At 39.5% G+C, this 20,155-nt stretch overlaps 1 protein-coding gene across 1 annotated transcript in view; it reads right to left on the bottom strand.

Annotated features, from left to right (window-relative positions):
- Positions 1 to 5,147: 5,147 nt before the first annotated feature.
- The window catches only part of ophn1 (oligophrenin 1), an 86,337-nt gene continuing 71,329 nt past the window's right edge, over positions 5,148 to 20,155 (bottom strand). Inside the window, 6 exon segments of the mRNA NM_001079012.1 lie at positions 5,148 to 7,260; positions 8,749 to 8,799; positions 9,376 to 9,426; positions 9,624 to 9,786; positions 9,907 to 10,197; positions 19,042 to 19,186. Of these exon segments, the coding sequence (NP_001072480.1) occupies positions 8,757 to 8,799; positions 9,376 to 9,426; positions 9,624 to 9,786; positions 9,907 to 10,197; positions 19,042 to 19,186 (693 nt within the window). The 3' untranslated portion in view covers positions 5,148 to 7,260; positions 8,749 to 8,756.

Genomic DNA, 20,155 nt, shown 5'->3' with positions numbered 1-20,155 from the left:
GAAAATACAAGATATGCAGTAAATATAGAAATCACATAGATCATTTAATAACAGCAGGGCAGGGTACAAACTGCAGTTACTTTTGTACAACTGGGCAATTTGTACAATTGCCACAGGTCTCTATGCTCCAAAATAGAATGCAAAGACCTACACGTGTCCCATCAATATCAAGTTGCATCCATTCAGCAGCCATGATGGGTCCTGCAGTTGGTCAGGTACCCACAGGTTACTCGTAAGGAAAGTGGGTACCCTGCGGGATGTGGGTAGGATTTCTGGATGCAGGTATAGTTGCGGATCTTATCTGTATTTCTTATTCTACATTATATTATCTATATTTTGCTCCTTTTTTTAGTTTTTTAAAACATTTTTTACTACCCCCGCCTACTTCTGATGATTTTACTTCCAGTTTGAAGCACCAGTGCTTACTGTTTAATGGTGGTCGGGGGGTCATGGATCAAGGCAGTTGCAGGTTCGGTCAGGTAGTGGGTCCAAGCGGATAGAAGTGCGGGTTTCGGGTCCAGGTCGGGAGTCTGGGTTGGGTTTCAAGAGTTCCACACAGCACTCTAGTATTTAGGTGTTTTTCCATTTCCTTCCTAACTTGTGTTTCATCCAATTCAGTTAGGGAGCACTGGCAGACGCTGCCCACAATGGAGCCTTTCCCTTCTGCCAGCACAATGCGGCACTAGATGCAGACCTTAGACCCTGGACAAAAGCTCTTTTTGAATGAGCTACTAAGAATAAATGACCCCTTATATCTGTGCAGTAAATGTAGTAACACAAGTGCAGGCCCTACAGCACTACTGGGCCCAACATGGCTGCTTACATTGCTACAGTCAATTTGGTTTCTAAAAACTGTATATAAGAGCTTCTGAAGCAAATAGATTTGGAGTTAACAGTCCTTTCTATTAAAATGTATACAAAGCCCTTTAATTTGTTTGTTCTTTAATTTTCATTTATTCAAGGCAAATGACACGGCAGCTCCCTCATTAATGTATTAAAGAACTTAGCAAACATACTTCTTGGTCTAAGGGAAAAAATCAGTAAAGGGCAAAACCTTCTTATAAACAGGACTGTGCATTAATCCCTGGGTAATTCATTAATGTATTCAGTACAAAACACTGGTTGCTTTGTCTGCAGCGCCAAGTCTGGCCTGCGGCTACTATCTGCCGCCAGGTGACCCGCTAAAGGTGCAATTACTTTTGGAGGGCTGACACTTTGTTTAACCCTTTTGCTGCCAGCAGTCTTTTATCTTGCCAGGCCATGTGTGCTGGACTAACAAGACTAAACACTGAATACATAGATTCTATGGCACTGGCACTCAGGTTCTTGACATCCAGTGTTGCTGTGAGCTACCACAGGTAAAAAGTTAATTAATTGGACAAGCTCTTCGACATATTTAATTTGGGAAAACTCTTTATGAGGTGAAAGAATTTCTTTAAAATAGCAGCACCTGAATTCATGGAGCTTATTAGCCCATAGCAAGTGTAACGTTGCTTGTGTATGTCACACATATACAGTATTTTGTTGCCTTGGATGGGAATCTGGACGTTTTACTGTATGGCAAAGGGTACTTGGCTTTGTATAGAGAATGCCTTGGGCTAAGTATAAGCCCATAAAACAAAGCCAGGGATAATGGCCACAGAACCCTTTGCGCAGAATGATCCAAATCTAAGTTCTTCTGACACCTTATAATGGCAAACAATTCCAGCACTTTGATCCCCAAAACATAGGTGAGAAAAGGGCAGTGCAAAATTATGGCCTATTGTGAAGGGTAAGGCAACCTGGAACCAGCTTTATCTCAGCTGTGACCATATTGTCAGAATATGCCTATGCCTCAACTGATGGATCTAAAACTGTTCCATTCAGGAATTTCTATCTTTGCCTTTGATCCAGAGGAAGGCAAAAAAAACCCTTTTATTGGACCAGTCTCTAGATCAACTTGTACTAAGTGGAATTTTCAATAACCCTGTATTTCCTCACTTGCTAAAAAGCCATCCAACCCCTTCTTGAAGTTATCTAATGTATCAGCCAGTACAACTGATTAAGGGAGAGAATTCCACAACTTCACAGCTCTCACTGTAGAAATCCCTTTCCGAATACCTAGATGGAGGCTCCTTTCTTCTAATCAGAATGGGCGGCCTTGTGTCTGCTGGGAGGAGTTGTGGTAAATAAAGCATAAGTTACATTATTATATGATCCCTTAATATGTGTATATATAGTTATACATAGTTGCCATATCCCCTTGAGTGTCTCTTCTCCAGTGTAAACAACCCCAACTTGGCCAGTCTTTCTTCTTAACTGAGACTTTGCTTACCCTTTACCAGCTGAAAAAGAGGGGGCTGTGGGAGCACTCCAAGGCCAAGTAAAAACAAGTACATTGGAAGTGCAAATGATCTGGGCAAATTAGCTTCTAACATACAAAAGAAAGGGGTTTCATTAATGCAGATTCACTTGTCCCCTGTTTTCTAAGTAAGTATCTATGCAAGTGCATATATTTACAAAAGCCGGGGTTTTTAGATACAAAGTTCTGACCATAACATTGACAAGCCACCATACCACGTGAAGGTAAACCCCATATGGTGGCCCTAACTTTTTCCTCCTGTCATATTTTCTAAGGCTGACACCTTTATGATCATAACTTTGTAACAAAAAAACCATTTTTGAAAATACATGCACTTGCATAGATACCTACTTAGAAAACAGGGGATGAGCGAATCTGCATTAACGAAACCCCTTTCTTTTGTAGATACATCATTACTTAGAGATTTGATCAATGCACATTCTCCAGTCCCCTGTTTTCTATCTTTTGTATGCCTTTATCAGCTTAGTTACCCTTATTTGGATCCTCTTTAATTTAGTATAGCTGCAGTCCAGCAATACTACGCAACGTATGCCTTTATATAATAGCTGATGTTAATATGAGGATGAGGTCAGGTCCAACTCTAATCATTCCTAGCTAATTTCTTTTTGATCACCCAGATACTGTCTTCATAATTTCCTTCCTGTCACCAAAGTACAAAACACTAGCCACTCTTTCTTGAATCTATCCTCTGTATCTGCCTGTAGAGTTGCTTCTTGGAGATAATTCTACAACTTCACTGATGACTTTGCTTTTGCTACATATATCCCATCACCACCTATGCCCAGCTGATTTGATGTTGTGATTGAAATAGCAATGGTCCAACCTTTTGCACTTTCAGGCTTCATCTGCCCTTGTAGTAACCACTGTGTAATAAATGGAATAGAGGTGTAAGAGAATAACCACTCAATGCAAGCATGGAGTATAAAGATAGAATGTGTGGAGCCTTACTTGTCTAGAAATAGCAGTACCTATGAGTCAAAGGTACCAATCTATATGGTATCAGACATTTCTTATTCAGGGTCTGCATCATTGCATATATATATATAACATACCATTTCGCCTGCATGTAGTTTTCATTTTACAGAAGATTCGCTGGGCATTGTAGTTCAGATATTGTTGGTTGGTACCATTGTTCTCATGGTTCAAGTGCTCCTATGAAACAAACCTATCTCCTTACTGCATAACTCTAACTGGCACCAGGAGACGTGTGGCATGTTCATCCGGTTTTGCCTTACAGTAATTCATTGCTTATGGAGCAAGGGCGGTAGGGTTCCCTTAAGTTCAGAGAAGTCATGATGAGAGATCTTTTCTGTTCCGCTGATGAGTTTAGTCATCTAGAACACAGTTGGCAGCCCGGGCAAACAGAATTATTAGTGTTTAACATTGTTTGTGTCCGTGACCTAACAGGCTCTGTAGAGTGATATATGTGTGTGCACTGACTCAGCTGAACTGGAGAGAGAAGGCAGAACTTATTATAATGGTGAAACCTGAGGAGAGATCATTATAAGTGAAAACATACTCAGTAGAGACAAAATATTAGTAGCTCCCATTTATTTCTCCTTTAACCTGCTGCATTCTGACAGCTGTCCTGTGGTCTGCTGGCTGCCCCACTTCTTAGGGTTAGACTAATCATTAATCAGATCTATCTCCATTAATACCTCTAAGGCCATTAACAATTTGGAGGCAGTGGTTGATAAGGACTCAAGCGGGAACATTCCAAAAAATGTAAAATAAGAACACCTACAACCTTTTAGCACAGCAAACTGCCTCTCTGCAGAATTGTGCTAGGTATGCAGAATACCAACCCTGACATACATGGTGTTTATCTACCAACTGTGCCACGATCATATTGTTTTGTATTAAAAAAGAGAGGCTTGGAGTGCCGAAGCCTGGTTCACCAACTTTCTATCTGGATGAGCTTATTGCCCAATGGCCACTATTTGGTATGCCAAATTTCAGACGGATTAAGGGTGTGTTTGGGCATATGGACTTGCCTGGGGAGGCAAACTGATCCCCCTTGGGAGGTAGGAATGTATACATCCATTACCATGGAGCATAGAACATAACCCATAGCACTCTGCTTGCTGTCTTTGAAGAATGCTTCAGTTATTGGCCATTTTGATAGGTAAGGCTTGTCTAAACCCCCAAAGGCACATTCAAAACTTCCCCAGGTTATTTATTAAACTTATATAAATGATGTGAGTTTCTTTTCATAAGATCCCTATTTAGGTTGAATATTTCATGTTGTCCGGTCACAAACATTACATTTCCTCCCTTATTATTGTTATAATCCACTAATAAGAAGCCAGAAAAGGCATGTCAGTTCATGGAGCATTGGCATTGCTAGATGACCAAAGAAAATCCAAAATGTTCTTATAGCCCATTCACGGTGATACCCAAATGCTATGGCAGCACAGGTATTCCAAAGTACAAAGCATTATTCTACTGTACAATTAGAAGTTAATGTACCCCTTTTATTAAAAAAGAAATACAAGATGAATTCTGCCACTCCCCTGTCTGCTCTAACCACACCCACTTATGCAGAACAAAGTACAGATCTGCCCAGAGCTGCAGCTGTATTCTGGCACCCCCCACCATTTTTTGGATCGGTGACTCAAGAATTCAAGTTCTGTAATAAAAATGGCCATTAGGTATAAAACAAAACATTGTATATTTCTTTCAGTTTGTTTTAGTTGTCTGAGCTATTTTCATTAGTGTGTAGCCAATGCTAAATGCTATGCAGTCTCAAGGACTACTCACTGCTACAAATATCACACACTCACACTTCCAGGGAACAGTCGGTTTATTTAGTTTATCCTTCACGTGCTCCATTAAAACCATCTGAAAACCCCGACCCTTCATAAAAACGACAAAACACTAAAAAAATGTACAAAGGAAATTTTACACAACTATTCACAGAACTGTTACAATGCAAGAAAAGTGCACTGAAAAGCAACAAGAATAAAATGGCTGCCGATCAGGGCAGACAAAGAGCACTGGAAAATTCATTCTGGCTCTATCCACATTAAAAAAAAAAAGCAGCATTATTGTGCTGGATTCTGAAAGTCCTTCTCTTTGCAATCATAATTTAGCCTTCATTTATATTTCTTTATTAAGCTGTAGAGTATCAGAGCATCTTTGTACCAATACAAATAGGTAAGGAGCAAATATTATGTACTAGCCATGTTCATCCTGCTTTGTCTTCTAAGATAAACCCCACTTATAACTAAAGTATATTTTTGCTTTTTTGGTCCACAAACCTTTTGTTTTCTAAATAATCTCATAAGTGAGATGCTTTATATACCAATGTAAATGATGAAATGTCAGACAGACATTAGATATGAAACGGGGTATTTGGTACTATCTACAGTATGTCTGTCCTTTGCCTTAATATTATTTTTGCTAAAGAATTGTAACCTCACGGCAGACTTACTGCCAGCCTTGATATATTTACAGATGGCTAAAGGGAAAGTGATTTTTTTTTCACAGTTTATATAAACTCCTTTCAGTGATTCCCAAGGACAGAGGGAGACTGTAATCGTGTGTGGTGCTTTTACATATGTCGGGAAAGTAAGGGATGTCTTTATAAGCTGCGGGAATCACTCTGGGGGATTCTCCTGTAAGCGGTTAGGAATTCTGTTTTTGGAAGCATTTTTAAAAAACTTTAAAAATTGCTAATAAGCATTAAGTAAGTAAACTGTGAACTTGTTATGAAAAGGTGTGCTAAAGAAGAAAAAAAATCTACCATTCCTAGTTAAGACCAATGGCCTGTCTGCATTCCTGAGGAAGGACTTCAGCCAATTGCATGGCTAGCTTTCAGGGCACAGTGGGTTGTGCAGGAAAACCATCTTGCTTCTAAGTATTATGTACATGTAACACTCACAAATGACTGTAAACGTGATGTTATAAAATATCACAAATTGAATATGCACTGAAAAGCTTAGGGTGGCCCTATCAAAAACAAGAGGTTGAGGCATGTACTACTAATAGTAATATTTTGGTCCCAAATGTAAAATGTCCCAAGTGTGCACACAATCTACAATATTACTAAGGCACAATACAAGTCAAAATAGCAGTATTCTTGGTGATTGAAATCTGTACTCAATCAGAAAAAAATAAAAATATTCTGATTGGCTGCTGAATAAAACCAAGAGACCAATGCAGGAAAAGGGAACCTCTGATTTAACTGCAAGAATAGGTAAACGGAAAGAACTTTAGGCTTGTTTCTGTCTGCCAGACAACAACTAAAGTCTCAGAAAAATACTTGCCTCAGTTATTTACAAATGTTTGTTTCTCCTTCATTGAAACATAGAGCCTGTATTGGCTCCACAGAAAAAAGTTCTAGAAGTTCTCAGGACAACAAAATTGAAGACATAGTCCTTTCATTTGTCCTATTTGGTCTGATTTCCATAGACAGTTCTTTCAGAAGACCAAGCAACAAATGATGAGGGCTGTTGCCTACTTGATGCTGTTGTATGGAGTAGCTTTTAGCATATGCACTAATAATATGAAAGCATGGCTGGAATGTTCAAGTATAAAACGTTTCTTCTTGTGTACTAGAGCACAGGACATGAATAATTGCTTTCTTCCGTTTTACTCTTCCCTTGTATTCCAAACCTGTCCAACCATGAAGGCCAACTTGGGTTCCGCTAGTGCACAGGGCAGTAACCCACTGAAAAGAACATGCTGTAGTCTTAATGATTTCCGCTGCAACACTCGAGCTTTTAGAATGTATTTGTTTCCTTGTAACACCTTTAGGCATTCAGGAGAATAACTTCCTAAAGGACATATTGGTGGACAATATATATTTTATTTACATCCACTGGAGCCAGCAGGGGTCAATGTTGAACAGGTTGCCATCCTTCCTTGGACCAGCCAGGGACAATGTACATCCACTCCTAAGGAAAAGAACATCTTTCCATTACCAATTTTGAAGTTCATTGAGCAAGAAACAATTTGCAGCCAATCAGAATGTTGACAATACATAGGTCAACTGTGAGTCAACAATGGTACAACAACAGAAAAATTGTGTCAAACTTGTTTCTAGATGAAGTTGATTGCATAAATAAAAACATTTTTTGTTCTAAAAGAATAGGAAGAAGATGAAGCCAGAAGACCTAACTAACAAATAAAGAAACCAAAAATTAAAAACAGAAAACACAGTACAATCTAAATCACTGGACCTGCTCTGTTTGGCTACAGGTTGGACTAACTAGAAGTTCTATTGCTCATATAGGCTACAAAGTTGATTTAGCCCAGCCTATTTCAAACCTGAACAGAAATGTATGAAACCCCAATTACTATTGGTGCTGGTAACTGACAGGAGAAAGGGAATTACTATAGATCAGAGGCCCCCAACCTTTCTTACTCGTGAGCAACAGTCAAATGTAAAAAGACTTGGAGAGCAACACAAGCACCATAAAAGAGCCAAATAAGGGCTAAGATTGGCTATTAGGCAGCCTATATGCACACTATCAGCTTACAGGAGGCTTTATTTGGTAGTAAATCTTGTTTTTATTCAACCAAAACTTGCCCCCAAGTCAGGAATTCAAAAAAACTACCTGGTTTGGGGGCACAGAGAGCAACATCCAAGGGGTTGGTGAGCAACATGTTGCCCCTGGAGCCACTGGTTGGGGATCAATGCTATAGATGATAAAAGGATCACATGGGGCACCATTCATGAACACAATCATGCCAAATCATGTGCTAAGAAGAACTCGTGAGCCTTGCTGTATTCCAAAAGGCAACTGCAGTAAAGGTTCATTCAAGTTTGAATATCATGATAAAAATAAACCCTTGGTTCTCAAAGACTTTTAGAGCTCTTCAAGCTCAGTCACATGCATGTGAACAAACTGGCGATATAAATAAATCAATATAAAACAGAAGCTGTTCTTAGCAACTGAATTTTCACGTATTTCCTTTGGCAACAAATGTGCTTGAAAGTTTCAATAATCTGTCTTAACATACAAGTGAGTAAGCAAAAAAATGAATCTGCATTGGTGAATGGACCCTCAGCAAATATAGAAGTAGAGAAGCCAAAACTGCTCAGGTCTGATTGATGATATTTGGCCCAAACACATATTGAATTCTCTTTAGTCCCCCTAATGGATGGTCAAATGACAAAATATGCGACCATTCTACCCATAGAATGATTGATTAGACAATGTAAGGTTGGTCTGTGTAAGCAGTTTTGTACTAGGAGTTTCCTGCTCCTATTCTTGTCAGATTTGTCAGATTTACTCTCTACAACAGTACCTAGTCATATGTATAAGAACAGACTTGTAGGAAAAGACACAAAGCAATACCCTATGATGTATCTGTAATAGGGAAACTTCATAGCATTTACACAAACTATGGTTTTCCAACTTACAAATAAAGGTAATTACCTTGGTCTTCAGCTTTCTTCTGTGAGGATACGGCTGGGAGGGGATGGTGGGCTGTGCGGAACAGAAAAATGATTAGGGGTTTTTGGTATTATTTAGAAGGACTTCAAAGGGCAGGGGCTAAATAAAATCTAGTTTTAGATTTATGATCAAGATTTTAGGGTGATTTTACTAAAAAATACTTGGAAGGATCAGGTTATGTATCAGGGCTGATAGGAACCTAAACGGCCTCTTACTGTGGGACTGGGATTTTAATTCCCTAAACACATGCCAATTTGTAATCATGAAGGACCTACATCTCCTAGGTAACATTACAATCTTCTGTTACAAGCAGCCTGCTATTATTTTAAAGGTCTCGAACTGGCTGCACAACAACTGAAATAAATTTGGTTTCCATAAATAGAGCATAGATGTGATACCAGTCCCGTTTGTGCTCACCTTGGGCCTCACTGGGTACAAGAATAAGACACCAGGCCTGTGCTGTTGAACAAGTTCCTTCATTTCAAATCTTTTTTTTTGTTTTCTACTTTCTGCTCTAGTCATTTAAGATTGAAAACTGTCTTCCATTTAGCGGTAAGGATATTTATACAAAGGAAATGTGTAAAAAACTTTACTTGTTCTATTTCTTACCTTACTCTGGGTCTCGAGGCATTCTCAAAGAATTTTGTGCGGGAGGCCACCCTGAAAGATAAAAATTAGGAAACTGATCTATTATTTGGAATATGTAATATAATACATGGTGTTGTAGCTAAGCAGTGCTCAGTATGCTGGATCACACCTCCGTTTGATGTAGTGATTCTTTACATTGCCAGTGCAGAATTCATTTAAAATGGTCAATTTACTCTGTATCAAGGTTCTATGAGAGATGGAACACTCACACAGATGAAGGGGTGTCCTCCTTCACTAGCGATGAGTTGTCCGTCCTTGGCTCCTGTTTTTGTAGCGCTACCCTACATGGAGGATCTGGAGGTCTGGTTGGTGGGCGGGAAATCACTGGCCTTTCTCCTGGGCTTCGCACTTTATTAACATTATCTCCTTCAGCTGCAAAGTAAAACAATCCAGTTACAGTAAAACCTGACAATCCTTTGAACTCTGTTACCTACATTAGTGTCAGATTTATCAAATATCATATCACGGTTATTATATCATGAGCTGTTGTACCTTCTCTGGGAACTGCTGGACGGGTTGGACCTCTTTTAGGATGAAGAGCAGAAGGTTTAGTCGCTGTTGAGTATACAGGCAGATCTCCATTTAATTGCTTAGTGTTAGCCTTTCCACTTCCATCTTGAATCCTGGAAACCATCTTGGCCACATCCACATCAGAACTAGAATCTGACTGACTTGGTGTATCCACCCTTTGAAGATTGGGAAGGAGTTTTTTCCTCTGCAAGGGAAGCGGGTACTCATGGTTGTTTGTGACGGAACCGTTCAATGCATGTCCTGGAAGCTCATCTGATAAGGAGAACAAATTGTAAATGGAATAACTGTATCACTTATGTATTATAGGTGTGTCACCAATTTTCTAGAAAACAGATCCCCAACTTTTTTCACCCGTGAGCCACATTCAAATGTAAAAAAGAGTTGGGGTGCAACACAAGCATGAAACATGTTCCTGGGGCTCTGATTGGCAATTTGGCACCCCATATGTCAACTGGCAGGCTACACGAGCCTATGTTTGGCAGTTCACATGATTATTACTTTATTTGAAATATTTTTTCACCAGGTGAAGAGCTCATTTGTATTTCACACCTCTATTTATGGCCAAGATCATGCACTGAACTACCAGAGAGGTGCCGCCTCATCCATCTTATGGTCAACCAAGAAGATATTCCATTTTGAGCAAAGACGCCTGCTAAGACCATATTAAAGTTTGGTTGCTTATTATAAAAATGCAGGACCCCTGATTTTGACCATATGTGATTCATTAAGGAATATATAGGGGTTTACTAAAAAGGTGGCATGTACGTTAACATGGTGGTTTGTATGTGTGAAGTTACCAAGAATCTGAGGTGAAGAATCAGAGGTGTTAAGCCTATCATAGACTATCAAACTAACCAAAAATTAAGAATACCTGGTATAAAGATTAGGCGAGTAATTGAGCCAGGGTCATAAAGGTGGTGGCACATCATGGCTGCAACAGTATTACTTTCATAAATAAGCCAAACTGTTTCAGTATAAGATTCTAAACCAGAAACCAAATTAGGGAAAAAAATGTAAAAAGGATCAGTCAGTAAGAGGAACAGGGGCGGGGGCTTAGGAGAAATCCTGGCACGGAGGACCCTAAGTAACAGCTGCATAGGAGATTTTTCAGTGCTAAAAGAAATACTGCAGTGTCAGCACAATTAAATACATGTACAGTAATGCAAGAAGCTTGACGAGAAATGTGGTAGAGCTGGAAATAATCGCTCCCAATGAGCAGCAAGAATGACATTACTGGAGAGAGGAGGAATAAAATGCATAACCAGGCTTCTGATTTAGGAGGCTATGTCTGATGAGGATGGAAGAAACTGAAAATGGACAAACTGAAAATGATTTAGGCAGGGTTTGTTATTTACTACACCTGTGAGATTTTGCACTAATATTGCTAAAAGGACCTTTTACATTTTATAAAAATCTTTGGTCTAAGTTTACTATAGCTCTTAAACCCACAATATAGTAAAATATAATAGATAAAGCAAGCTGCTATATGGATAATGGAAATGGGCAAGGTCAGGCATCTGTCAAGTTATTTACAAGACCAGCATTGTAATGGGTTTGCAACCTAACTGCAATTCTTCTTCTTTTCAGTAGATGGCACAGCTTTAATTACAGCCAGCCCTTTGCTATTATTGCTCTGGCCTGCCTCTTAATTTCCATCTATTACTTTTATCCATTTCATTGTCTGCTGGTCTCTCTGTCGGCAGGGATTCCAAACTACAAGCTTCTGAATGACACACAAGGTATGGGACAGGTAGCCAGAGCAGAAGGGATTATGCCTATGTGCTTCCCCCCACCTGCCTCTACTGAATGAAGCATTGACTAACGCACATTAACGCACATTTTGCAGGTCTCTAAACATTATATTACATAACTCGATTAATATCTGCAAATCCATTTAAATAACTCCAAACCACCAAGGATAAGGTTAACAAGATAAGACATAAAAATGTTTCTTCCTGGCATTTGGAGTCTCCACAATGCAGAACATTAGGCAGTTAATAAATGGAAACAAATAAATACAAAGGAATGGGAGAATACAACAGGTCAGTGATCCTGAGAAAGAACAATCATGGTCATTTTAACCAATGCAGGGGGAAGCTACTCTGAGCAAATAAGGCATCAGAGGCTCAACAAAACATTTAGACGAGGAAGTAAATAATTTGTGTTTTCATTGGCCCCGGTGCTTTGTGCAGTAATGCTGGAAACAAAAATGCCATTTTCAGACAGTCTGTAAGTCTGGCTCCCTCTACATTTATGCATGCATGCTGGCCAAGTAAATTAATAAATAGTGTCTGAAGCACAGGGAAGATGATGATGATTAACCATGTATGGATATTACAGGGAACTGCGACAATGGCAAGTTTGATGGAGGCTTTCTGTAGGACAGTGTTGGGCAACCAGCAACAGGGGTGTAACTATAGAGGAAGCAGAATCTGCATTTGCAGGGGGCTCAGGAGTGTAGGGGGCCCAGTAAGACTCTAATTATAAAGCATTTTCAATATATCTTGGAAGAATAGGTCAAATGAATTAGCTGCGGGGCCCAGTGACACCTAGTTACGCCACTGACCAGCAACCTGGCTTTCACCCCTATGTGTTCATGAGCTCAGGGCTGCTGTGTCTCTGTCCATGTAAAGAAGCTATTCAAATGGATAGGGAGTGGAGGGTGGTGGCTTTGAAGTGCTTTTCAAGCTTTTCAATGCTGTGGGCACTATGAACCTTAGGAGTAAATACATGCTTAGTGTCTTTTCAATAGGACAAATCAGAAAACAGAAATGTACTGTTTGCATATTGCACAGTTCTAAAAATATTTTTATGTGCGGAATTTAATGACTTTAGATAAATTTCATTCATAGGCGCCGAGTTTCCTCAGTTTGCCAGAACCTATGTGAGATCTGGTTCTGAAAAATATATCTAAACTTTCTGGAGATTTGGACAACTTTCTGAAAAACAATATAAGTATTAGAAGTTGGTTATTTCATCTTCTGAGCAAATCTGAGCATATTAGGCTGTTTACGTTCAAGTAATACATATTTTAAGGGGTTATTTTGCTGTTCCAGGCATTTGGGCAAGCACACCATGTTTTGGTTGGAGGATCTTGAAAGAAAACCATCGCATTTATCATACAGGGTTTAAAACTAGAGGTATGTATAACACATTACAGCTCATTTATCAAAATGCATTGGGGGTGTTCAAGGTGTAAAGTGCAAAGAACAGGCTCAAATTTACATATTTTTACCCACAATGAACTGCCTCCCCGTGAACCGCACCAATTGCAAACAAGATGCAGCTTACACATTTACCAGTTTTAGGTGTTTCAATGAGAACTCTACTGTACAACAGTTTAATGGTCACTACATGACCCCAACAAGAGCCCTAAGGATGCAAAAGTGGTCCTTATTTAAAAATCTGGTGCTAGGATACCTAGATGCCTCTCTCTTTCATGAATACAGTGCTGGCAAATGCAAGCAGAGATGTATCCAAGGGGGGGGAGCATGTTTTGGGGCACAGAGACCTCAGCAATTTTTAAAAGTGCAGGACAGGATGCAAAGTGCAAAAAATATGGTGGATTGGTCCCATTTTTGTACACTTCGCTGGACACCTGGACTTCACAAGTCCAGCACAGAACAGCATTTTTCAGTAAATGTATGAAAAATAAGTCTAATAAGTATTGCACTGTGCTACTGACTGATTTTGAGACATGACATTATAAAATGTGCATACTTATATGGGCATTTTGCATGCTTGCTTTCTACAGAGCTATTGAAATAGATTTTTATGTGTTGAACTGCCTCCTAAACAGGCAAAAAATTAAAATTGCAAATGGTTGTTTATTTCTGAAACCCTCAGGTTTGAAGACAAAGTGGATCATTTAATAACATACTGGGTTCTATCGCACATCATTAGTCATGTGACACATCCCCACCAGCTTGCTCCAGAAAAGGAGCCATAAGGTGCCATGTTTTCAGATGGACATGGAACACTCCTTGGGGCAGGCAGGTGGTTTCAGACAGTTCCTATGAAATTACTTCAGAAATGCAGGCAGCCTGATCTTCAGTTTTCTGAAGCAATACAAGCAGATGACTGTGTGAACTAACATTATGGCTTTAAAAGTTCTGCTGCAGGCCCACTCACATACAGACCCATACTGACCTATCTATCCACTCACATACAGACCCATACTGGCCTATCTATCCACTCACATACAGACCCATACTGACCTATCTATCCACTCACATACAGACCCATACTGACCTATCTATACACTCACATACAGACCCATACTGAGCTATCTATACACTCACATACAGACCCACACTGACCTATCTATACACTCACATACAGACCCATACTGACCTATCTATCCACTCACATACAGACCCATACTGACCTATCTATCCACTCACATACAGACCCACACTGACCTATCTATACACTCACATACAGACCCACACTCACCTATCTATCCACTCACATACAGACCCATACTGACCTATCTATCCACTCACATACAGACCCACACTGACCTATCTATACACTCACATACAGACCCACACTCACCTATCTATCCACTCACATACAGACCCATACTGACCTATCTATACACTCACACACAGACCCATACTGACCTATCTATACACTCACATACAGCCCCATACTGACCTATTTATACACTCACATACAGACCCATACTGACCTATCTATACACTCACATACAGACCCATACTGACCTATCTATACACTCACATACAGACCCATACTGACCTATCTATACACTCACATACAGACCCATACTGACCTATCTATCCACTCACATACAGACCCACACTGACCTATCTATACACTCACATACAGATCCATACTGACCTATCTATACACTCACATACAGACACATACTGACCTATCTATACACTCACATACAGACCCATACTGACCTATCTATCCACTCACATACAGACCCATACTGACCTATCTATCCACTCACATACAGACCCACACTGACCTATCTATCCACTCACATACAGACCCACACTGACCTATCTATCCACTCACATACAGACCCATACTGACCTATCTATACACTCACATACAGACCCATACTGACCTATCTATACACTCACATACAGACCCATACTGACCTATCTATACACTCACATACAGACCCATACTGACCTATCTATCCACTCACATACAGACCCATACTGACCTATCTATCCACTCACATACAGACCCATACTGCCCTATCTATCCACTCACATACATACCCACACTGACCTATCTATACACTCACATACAGACCCATACTGACCTATCTATACACTCACATACAGGCCCACACTGACCTATCTATCCACTCACATACAGACCCATACTGACCTATCTATCCACTCACATACAGACCCATACTGACCTATCTATCCACTCACATACAGACCCACACTGACCTATCTATACACTCACATACAGACCCACACTGACCTATCTATACACTCACATACAGACCCATACTGACCTATCTATACACTCACATACAGACCCATACTGACCTATCTATACACTCACATACAGACCCATACTGACCTATCTATCCACTCACATACAGACCCATACTGACCTATCTATACACTCACATACAGACCCATACTGACCTATCTATACGCTCACATACAGACCCATACTGACCTATCTATCCACTCACATACAGACCCATACTGACCTATCTATCCACTCACATACAGACCCATACTGACCTATCTATCCACTCACATACAGACCTATACTGACCTATCTATACACTCATATACATAAACCATATATACCAACATCAATACTAATACCATGGTCTGTCGTTTGTATAGCTTTGTCCATTGTTCTTTGACACCCAACAAAACATTTGTACTTACAGTCAGCCTGCTTGCTTCTATTCCATACCATACTATTAGCAGCCTTGCCAGCTGACAAAGCGTTAACCACATCTCCATTTCTTCATTAACTGAGCACCTTCTGCCTATAGCATTTTACAAAGCTGCGGTATAATACTGATTTAAATACAAATTTAAATATGAATATATTCCATCTTCTGATCACAAAAATGTATGCCTTGTTCCCCAAGGTCTTGCAGTCTGTCAAAACTTTCCAAAATGTTTAATTTTTATAGGACTAGAAGGGCGCAAATCTTCATCCAGTATACAGGAACGAGAGGAAAAAAATGATGAGGGTTTGTAAAATTTACAAGAGACAGACAGTAGATGATGAGACTTGTAAAATGAGCCATCAGTCATTATAAAATCAGGTCATTTAAAGGGGAGCCATTAATCAGAAGCAGGCATGTGGTTACGCCCATCAGCACATCCTCAACTCAACCCCGTGGATCCAATCATTTCACGGTCAGTGTTTGTGTTTAAGATTCAGGTCTAACAGCAAGTTTCTAGCAATGCAGCAATGTTTTCTACAAGTCCAGCACTCACATGACTCCAGCACAGCCAATAAAAACTGCGCCACTGACAAAATCTAGTTCAGGTTTTGATCTACCCTCTGCTGTGTGCGCATTTTTCCAAAAAAAATGTACACAAAGATCATTTAGGCAACATCCTACAAAAAAATTAGTGGGAACGTTGCCTTCCAGGAACACCCACCCACTTTATTATCAGAGATGTTACCCTGTTCAAAATAAGGTAGGACAGGGATATCCAACTTGCGGTTCATTAAATGTTGCTGAATTAATTACAATTTCCAGCATTCTGCTGACAAACAGAGCACAAAGGCTGGGAATAAATTAAGAAATTAATGACATGGGATTCAAGGACATGATATAAGCAATGAACAATACAATTGTTCCAACGGTATGTATTTGCATCTAATACTGAGTGTATTATATTGTTCTTGCCAGAATAATACTTTGCAGTAGGTAGCTTCATAGTAACATAGTAAGTTAGGTTGAAAAAAGATGTACGTCCATCATGTTCAAACATAATGACTATATATAACCTGCCTAACTTCTAGTTGATCCAGAGGAGGCAAAAAACCTATCTGAAGCCTCTTTAATTTGCCGCAGAGGGGAAAAGGTGGCAATTGGACCAGTCCCTCACTTGCTAAAATGCTATCCAACCCCTTCTTAAAGCTATCTAATGTATCAGCCAGTACGACTGATTCAGGGAGGGAGTAAAAAATCCTTTCTGAATATTTAAATGGAACCTCCCTTCTTCTAGAGAAGTTATTATATGATCCCCTTATATTTTTATACAGACCCAACTTGGCCAGTGTTTCTTCATAACTGAGACTTTCCATTCCCTTTACCAGCTCAGTTTCCCTTCTCTGGACCCTTTCTAATTCAATAATGTCCCGTTTGAGCACTGGAGACCAAATCTGAACAGCATATTCTAGATGGGGCCTTACCAGCGCTCTGTAAAAATGTGATATTTTTATTACAGGCATTTAATAATTAGTAAGAGGCATGCATCTTGTACTTGGCCCTGTCCCTGATGCAGTGCACTGACATTCAGGGCAGCCCTCCCTTAACCCTTGCCTGCACTAGGGGGTAAGTATGGGGTTTCCAGTGTTTTTCATTGTTCCAGTGTTTCCTTGCACTCACCACAATCCTTCTAGGCCCTAATAAGGGTGTGCTTATGGAAACTTGCATTGTATAGAGTGCAGAAAGATTACTTTTAACTCCTCGCCTTTAGGAGAAGTCAAAAGCTCCTTCTTACGAGTCAGAGGCAGATGGTTTTCGCTAAATCTGAGGACTCATGTATGTCTGTATAAAAAATATATAGAAAGATATTATATAATATCTTAAAGTTGATATACTGTTAATGTATTTTTTCACATAAATCCAACTGAATGAACTCATGTCAATAAGAGGGGTACTTTCTTTTCTTTTTTTTTAAATGATATCCTCATAATGCTACTGGTCCAGTTCCTTCACAGAGGCTGGGTTTATAGCTCCACAGAGGATATCAGTGACTCTATTCTATCTCCAGCACTACTGGTATGGGAAACCCTACCTAAAATATTTATTTGTATGGGCCATACACTGATGCCTCCCCTTCCTTACTGGTGTCCAATGTAAAAAAGCAGGTCTTTCCTATTCCCCACAACAGTCACTCCAAATAACTCTCCATATTCTGATGTTTGTCATACAGAGAGTAATACCAGGAGCCCCAGGCTGCATCTGCCTCCATGAATCTACACAGACTGAAAGACTGAAACTTAAACCCTTAAATACTCTATATACTGTATATGACTCATGAAAATGATGCTCCAAAGAAATATCTTTAAAATGAAACTGAATATTCTTCCCTGTGTAGCGGATATGATCTAGATTCAATACCAAATCCAAACTCAGCATTCAATTTTTTAGTTTCTCTGTTTTCAGCATAAATATAAAGTCACACAGCAATATGATAATACAATAATTCAGATTATATTAGCCAAATTATAAGTCTTGGCATCCGACGATTATCTATATAGAATGCTTTAGCTGAGAGAAGCACTTCAACATAATTCACCCATATAAACATGCAAATATATAATACCAAACCAAGAGTATTTAAGTAGAATGAAAAGAGAGTAAATGAAAGCTATAGGCCCTTTTATATGTTGTTGCCTAATAACACTTAATGGCTATACACTGTATGTTCCTATTCGCTGAACCATGGACCAGACAAGTAGCCATCCTGGTCATGCTCTTCATGCTACTGGTCTAGGTTAAATACCTGGCCAGGGATTCTAACACAAGTATGTTAAAAAATACAATATTCACATCAAGTCTAGTAAATCCACATAAACCAATAAGATATTTGCTTATTATAAGTGGCCAGTAGATGACTAATTGCTATGGGATCCTAGCCCTTGCGCAAACATTGCCATTTTTGCTACATTACACCCCCAAGCTGTTTAACTGGGATCATTTATGGGTTATTCTCATAGATTGTAGTGTGGCTGGCAGTTACCTTAGTAACTCACAACAAAACAATTTAGTAAAAAGTGGCTAAATTAACAATCCTAAAGTCCCCTAGGTGTCCACTAGAAATCCCACTGCAAATATTTAATATATTTGTATAAAATTACAGTATCATTCAAATAGGAAATCCAGGTTACCTTCTTCTTCGCTCTGACCAAGCTGCAGTCCACTCCTTCCTCTAGCCTGCCGCTTAGAGATGGTTATAGGTATGTGGGTTCGGGGAGTTATTCTGGGAGGTGGTACAGGGGGGCCGCAGTTATCATCAAGAGGTCCGGAGAATATCTGTAGAAGACAAAATGACATTGTTACCGAAAATACAGTCTCTGTGGGGAGATCCCAAGATGCAAGAAGGGGAGTGTGTGGAACCATGCACATTTTACTTCCATTTCTCATAGTAGTAGTAGTGCCGGAGTAATGCACTGAGCAGAGATGACATTTGTTTTGGGTACAGTTCTGTTTTTTACATGATTATAAGCATTCAACTGTACAGCGCTGCCTACATAAGTAGAGCTTTATAAATAAAGATATACATACATACATACATATACATCATGGCATAACAGCACAAACCATTAGAAGGGGCATAGTACTTTGACATTTCCCATAGTTCATTTGGCTGTTCATTCTCACTGACTATGCTTTAGCAAGTTGCTCTTGATTTTGGTTCATTCAGATGGTTGCCTCTTGTCAGGATTCCTATTCGCACAGTAACTCCTTTAAATAAAATATAGACTGTCGTGGATATGAATATACTATAAATTGCTTCAAATCTGACCTTTATACGTTACAAATGATAATTTTTTAATCATATGTAAGTAACAGGACATTTTCACATGAACTTATGAACATATGGACTTATGAATGTATTGTATATCAAAAAGTTCTGAAGATTTGTTGGGAAATGTGAATTCACTTTCACACATTTTTAAAAAATGCAGCATTGCTTCCAAAATATAAAGCATATTAATGCCCACTGCATGCAAAGGTAAAATTCTGTGCGGGATAAAACTGCATGCAAATGGATGAGCACCCTCATGTGCATAGAGACAGCAGGAATGAAAAAGAGCAGATGCCACCAGTGCCTGTATTCTCATATTGTAGCAAAAACACCATCAGGGGCATTCCTGGGTCCCCCAAAATCTGCACTAGATTTAAAAACCGCAAGTTTGGCTGTCAAAGTTACTAGGAACAGCTTTTTTTCGCCCCTGGTAACTTGCAGGGCGCTGGCACCTCATAGTAGCAGCACCCCTG

The sequence above is a fragment of the Xenopus tropicalis genome, chromosome 8 (assembly GCF_000004195.4).
Source record: "Xenopus tropicalis strain Nigerian chromosome 8, UCB_Xtro_10.0, whole genome shotgun sequence".
NCBI classification, from domain to species: Eukaryota; Metazoa; Chordata; class Amphibia; order Anura; family Pipidae; genus Xenopus; species Xenopus tropicalis.
Note: the sequence above shows the minus strand (reverse complement) of the source record. Positions and strands in the feature narration are given on the sequence as shown.